The 6,487-nt window shown below is 38.2% G+C and overlaps 1 protein-coding gene across 1 annotated transcript in view; it reads left to right on the top strand.

Annotated features, from left to right (window-relative positions):
- Positions 1-860, top strand: part of LOC110285164 (serine protease inhibitor Kazal-type 12) — a 4,791-nt gene extending 3,931 nt beyond the window's left edge. Inside the window, exon 4 of the mRNA XM_021151152.1 lies at positions 375-860. Coding sequence (XP_021006811.1) covers positions 375-423 — 49 coding nt within the window. The 3' untranslated portion in view covers positions 424-860. The remainder of the gene's footprint in view (positions 1-374) is intronic.
- Positions 861-6,487: the final 5,627 nt, after the last annotated feature.

Genomic DNA, 6,487 nt, shown 5'->3' on the forward strand with positions numbered 1-6,487 from the left:
AACCAGTACCCCGGAGCTCTTGACTCTAGCTGCATATGTATCAAAAGATGGCCTAGTCGGCCATCACTGGAAAGAGAGGCCCATTGGACACGCAAACTTTATATGCCCCAGACAGGGGAATGCCAGGGCCAAAAGAATGGGAATGGCTGGGTAGGGTGGTGGTGGTGGGGTATGGGGGACTTTTGGGATAGCATTGGAAATGTAATTGAGGAAAATACGTAATAAAAATATTAAAAATTAAAAAAAAGAAATTAACTAATATTATTATCACCCTTTTTAAAACTTAGAAAACCAATCTTTGCCCACTTGACATAGTCCAGAATGAATCCATTTCTACTGAAGTTCATGTCTAAACACCTTTTCTTTTCTTTCAGGGAGAGAAGTTTGGGGAAACTTGGTTTCAAACATGAAGGGAAATGCTGATTCTCGGACATCACAATGCTGGGTGTGCCTTTGCTTTGCTTTTTACACTAAGACATGTATTCCCTATTACCCAGTTTCCAAAGCAGTGTGCTTCCCACAAATTATAATGCATAAAACAAAATAAATAAAGCTATGCCAGTCACACCAATGCTTTGTTTCATGTGATGAAAGCACATCTAATTAATTTACTTAGGTAGACTGTTACACTCTTCAATATGAAAGGAGAAATTTGAAAATTAAGCAGGCTAACCGCACTTACCAGACCCAGAAATGCCCTATCCACATGCAGTTCTTCAGTAGCTATGCAGAGGGTCTGAAGGAAGTAAAATAGGATGCTGTGAAGTAAACATATGTACCTGATACAATATGTTGGAATAGTTGTTTTTCCTAAAGGGTGTTTTGAGTTGTTTAAGGTCAGAAATCAATAAAAGATGGACAAAATACTTGTTACTTTTTAGTATGTCTGGAACAGTTGAAGCCTCCATATTACTTATCTCTAGCTTTATCAGTATGACATCATGTACCACATGCCACCCAAAGAAGCTTTTTGCAGTGGTATCAATCACGGCAGAGTCATAGTTGAGAAAGAGGGATATAGAAGGCTTCTGTAACAACCCCTACTCCCATCACACCCCACCTCAAAAGGAGTAGCATCCTACACAAAAAGCCATTGAAGGGAATATTGTGATAATGGTGCCAAAATATAATTCTCCATGATTGTTGGCTTCTGATGGGTTTGTGCATGAGGACAGATGTAGTTTTCTTCCCCCCCTTAATTAATTAATTTATTTATTCACTCTACATCCCAATTGAAGTTCATCCCACTTCCTCCCCTCCTCCAAGTCCTACCCTCACATCTGCCTCTCCCTTTTTCCTCCCTATTTCCTCTGAGAGGGTAAATCACCGCATGAGTTCCAACCGGCCCTGGTACATCAAGCCTCAATAGCACAGCCTCTTCCACTGAGTCCAGACAAGGCATCCCAGTGAGGGGAAAGGGATCTAAAATGAGATAACAGAGTCATAGTCAGCCTGAATTCCATTTGTTAGGGGACATTTGTGGAGACTTAAGTTGCACATCTGATAATATGTGGGGGGAGGGTAGGTCCAGCCCCTGCATGTTCTTTGTTTGGTAGTCCAGTCTCTGTGAGCCCCCATGGGCTCAGGTTAGTTGACTTTGCAAATCTTTTTGTGGTGTCCTTAAACCCTCTCAATACTTCTCAATACTTCTTCCCACTCTTCCACAAGATTCCCAGAGCTCTGCACGTCATTTATAAATAAATATAAATATAATTTAATTAATAAATATAAATGATTAGCTCTGTATCTCATTTTTTAATTGGGTTGTTTGGTTTGTTGGAGTCTAACTTCTTGAGTGCTTTGTATATTTTGGATATTATCTCTCTGCAGGATGCAGGATTACTGAAGATCTTTTCCCATTTTGTAGGCTGCCATTTTGTCCTATTGCCTGTGTCCTTTGTCTTATAGGAGATTTTCAGTTTTATGAGGTCCCATTTATTGATTGTTGATCTTAGTACCTGAGCTGTTAGTGATGAGTTAAGAATGAGAAAAGGTTTTGAAGAGAGAAAGAGGGATACTTTGAGGTCTAAAATTGAGTAAGTGTATTAATAATATGCAAACTTGGACAGAATACTTCACTTTCACACAGATAATCACAATGCTTTTAAAGGAGAAATTTTTACTGCAGAACAAACAAATCAGAAGTGGTTCAGTGATGTTTCTTTTCTTTTCTTTTCTTTTCTTTTTTTTTTTTTTTTTTTTTTTTCGAGACAGGGTTTCTTGAGACAGTACCTGGCTGTCCTGGAACTCACTCTGTAGACCAGGCTGGCCTTGAACTCAGAAATCTGCCTGCCTCTGCCTCCCAAGTGCTGAGATTAAAGGCGTGTGCCACCACCACCCGACTTCAGAGATGTTTCTTTAGTCAACATACTACAAATATACATACATGCATGCACACACATGTACATAGATAAACATGTGTGCACATTTTCTTACATTCAATTAGATATCAGTATTTAAGGTTTGTAAAAGTCTTGATTTCTAGAAGCTATGGCTATGAGAAAAGCTGGTTGCATGATGATATGCATTCTTTAATATACAGCACCTGATTGACTTTGATCCCCTTCTCTAGATTGCTTAACAAAGCCACCAGATCAGCCTCATCCTTGCTTCTACTTTCTGAATGCAGATCATAAAGTTGGATTCCTTGGTTTTTTTACTAGATACTCATTCAATATCCACCCCATTGCTTGCTTCCTGTAGCATTCCCTCTGTCCACATCTCTCCTTTCAAATATTGTCTTTACTTATATTTTTTTATTAGGTATTTATTTCATTTACATTTCCAATGCTATCCCAAAAGTCCCCCCAAAGCTCCCCCTCCCACTCCCCCAACCACCCACTCCCACTTCTTGGCCCTGGCATTTCCCTGTACTGAGGCATATAAAGTTTGCACAACCAATAGTCCTCTCTTTCCACTGATGGCCAACTAGGCCATCGTCTGATACATATGTGGGTAGAAGCACGAGCTCTGGGAGTTACTGGTTAGTTCATATTGTTGTTCCACCTATAGTGTTGCAGATCCCTTTAGCTCCTTAGTTACTTTCTCTAGCTCCTCCATTGGGGGCCCTGTGATTCATCCAATAGCTGACTGTGAGCATCCACTTCTGTGTTTGTTAGGCCCCAGCATAGTCTCACAAGAGACAGCTATATCTGGGTCCTTTCAGCAAAATCTTGCTAGTGTATGCAATGGTGTCAGTGTTTGCAAACTGATTATGGGATGGATCCCTGGATATGGCAGTCTCTAGATGGTCCATCCTTTCATCTCAGCTCCAAACTTTGTCTCTGTAACTCCTTCCATGGGTGTTTTGTTCCCAATTCTAAGAAGGGGCAAAGTGTCCACACTTTGGTCTTTGCTCTTCTTGACTTTCATGTGTTTAGCAAATTGTATCTTATATCTTGGGTATTCTAAGTTTCTGGGCTAATATCTACTTATCAGTGAATACATATTGTGTGAGTTCTTTTGTGATTGGGTTACCTCACTCAGGATGATGCCCTCCAGGTCCATCCATTTGCCTAGGAATTTCATGAATTCATTCTTTTTAATAGCTGAGTAGTACTCCATTGTGTAAATGTACCACATTTTCTTTATCCATTCCTCTGTTGAGGGGCATCTGGGTTCTTTCCAGCTTCTGGCTATTATAAATAAGGCTGCTATGAACATAGTGGAGCATGTGTCCTTCTTACCGGTTGGAACATCTTCTGGATATATGCCCAGGAGAGGTATTGCGGGATCCTCTGGTAGTACTATGTCCAGTTTTCTGAGGAACTGCCAGACTGATTTCCAGAGTGATTGTAAAAGCTTTAAAATCCCGTTTCTCCTTTTTTTCTTTTTCATTGGTCATTATTTTGCTTACTTTCTCCTTCCATCCCATCTTTCTTATGTTCTCCTTAATTAAAAAATTAACTAGTCATCATTAATATGAATGAATATATTGAAATAGTTCAAAACATATATATTATGTGTACTGGTCAAATTAATGTAGTTTTATCTTAAATTTATAATCTTTTTATTATATTTTTATTGAGAATTTTAAACAATCAAATATTATCATATCCATCTCATTGCTTCCTCCAGCATCCCCTCTACAGTATGTTCCCTTCCCAACTTCATGTCTTTCTTTCCTTTTCCTTTTCTTCCAAAAATCGCATTAGTGCTGCCCATATATACATAAGTGTTGGGCCATCCACTGCATCATGGGAAACCTACTAATAGGAACATCAATTTAAAAAATAATGCTTTCTGCCCTGGCTATCAGGTACCAATAGTTCCTCTTTAAAGGATGTGGCCAGTATAGAAACTCTCACAATTATGCTGGAATTTTCTCTGGTTTGACCTTGTGCATGTAACAACAGTACTGTGGGTTCATAAATATGAGAGCCATGTCATGTCTAGAACACATCACTTCACAGCACTCTTCCCAATTCTCTGGTTTTTACTATTTTACCTTGGGGTGTCTTGAATGAGGAATGTTCCCCCATAGTCTTGGATATTTGAATACTTGGTCAACAGTTGCATTCAGAGAGAGAGAGAGAGAGACAGACAGACAGACAGAGAGACAGAGAGACAGAGAGAGAGAGAGAGAGACAGAGAGAGACAGAGAGAGACAGAGAGAGACAGAGAGAGAGAGCAAACCCACTGTCCTATCGACCATTTTCCCCATGTCATAAGACTTCCCTGACTACTTGGTCTTCCTAGCTCTACCTGTTAAAGGTTCCACCACCTCCTAAATGATACCGCAATGGAGAGACAAAACAAGACAGGCTTCTCAGACACTTCCAGATACAAACTAGAGTATCTTCAAAGTGGATCTTCAAGCAACTCAATATAACCACCAGGAATCCTAGGCTATAAAGATCTCCTGTATTGAGTGGGTAGAAGTAGGCAGATCTCTGAGTTTGAGGACAACCAGGTCTACAGAGCAAGTTCCAGGACACCCAGGGCTACATAAAGAAACCCTGTCTCAAACAAAGCAAAACAAAAATAAAAGATTTCCTGTGTCTTATTCTCTAAGACTTTTATAGTTTTACATTTACATCTATCATTCTTTTTGAATTATGTGAAAATGTGTGAGTGTTTTTATATTCTGTTTCATGACTTCCTTTATTTCCTGTCAGCATCACACTATCTTGATTATACAAGATTAGAGTAAATCTCTAATTTAGGCTATGTCAATCTTCTGCCTTTTTAAATTTTTTGCCATAGATATTTTGAAAATATGATGGAATCTATGAACTTGAGTGTTGAAATAATATTTAATGTTTATATACATGTAACAATAATAATTAAGAGAGAGTGAATTTGTGAGTTGGACATAGATGCAATTGGATAAGGTCTGAATGGGTAGAGTGATAGAAATCCAGTGCTCATGAATGCAGTTCTCAAAAAAAATAAATAAAAATCATCACTGTAAATTCTAGTTTTACAGCTATCATGTGATCTTGATCCAGGCTAGACAGTCAGTCAATGGCACATGAAGCTTAGTAGCTTACAAGCATCATTCATTCACTTCCTCACATTCTGTTGAATGCATGAGAAAGGGGCTGTTTCTCTCCATATGCTATTGTCATAACGAGGAGTTCAACCTGGTTTCAGGATGGCTTCAGTCATATGACTGCCACTTTAGCTTATAGTTGAACATATTTCACTCCATCTAATACTTCCTGGCTTCATAAGGCTTAGACCCAAACCTATCATTCCTCTATTCCCACTGCCTCTTTTCCAAGGAAAGTACCACATCTCAAATTGAAGGAAGGGAGAAATGAACTCAAGTTCTGTAGAAAAATAAAGAGACATGTGTTGATGCTGTCTTTGTGATGCTATTCTAAAACTGTGCTCTTTCTTCAAAATATAAATCTAATATGAGTAGATATTATATGGAATATGACTAGAATCAAGTCTTAAGTAACAAGTCACAAAAGAACCACCTAATAATGGTATGATTTAATTTCTCACAGATATAAAGATAAAAATAAAGCCAACATCAGTGTTTTTCTTACAGCAGCAGTAAATGGAGATTAATTAATGGCTTAGAAAAAAACTAAAATTCATTTTGTATCCCTAGAATTTACAGGCATACACACTAAAATATCTCTACATTATAGCAGCCTTGGGAATAAGTCAATAAATGTCTATTATAACCAGCTTACTTCATAACTATTTAATTATACTCTATTTTGTATTTTATTGGTATCTACTCATTTCACGTGGGTACACCTAAAATGAAGTCAGCAGTATCATGTGTCTACATTCCTCCAATACTCATGTCAACAAAATAACAATGGCTAACATTAGGGTAACATGGTGTGTGCCAGACAAATGTGTGACTCCAATAAATAATGATGAAATTAAGTGCAACTGATTTTCTATTTGCATTGAAACTTCATATAATGACTGAAGAATAGATGCCCACAACAGAGAAGATACTGAAGCAAGGTCTTTATCATCCCTTTCAAAGCTCAGCACACTTAAACTATACCTTGTGTAA

This window comes from Mus caroli, chromosome 18 (genome assembly GCF_900094665.2).
Source record: "Mus caroli chromosome 18, CAROLI_EIJ_v1.1, whole genome shotgun sequence".
NCBI classification, from domain to species: Eukaryota; Metazoa; Chordata; class Mammalia; order Rodentia; family Muridae; genus Mus; species Mus caroli.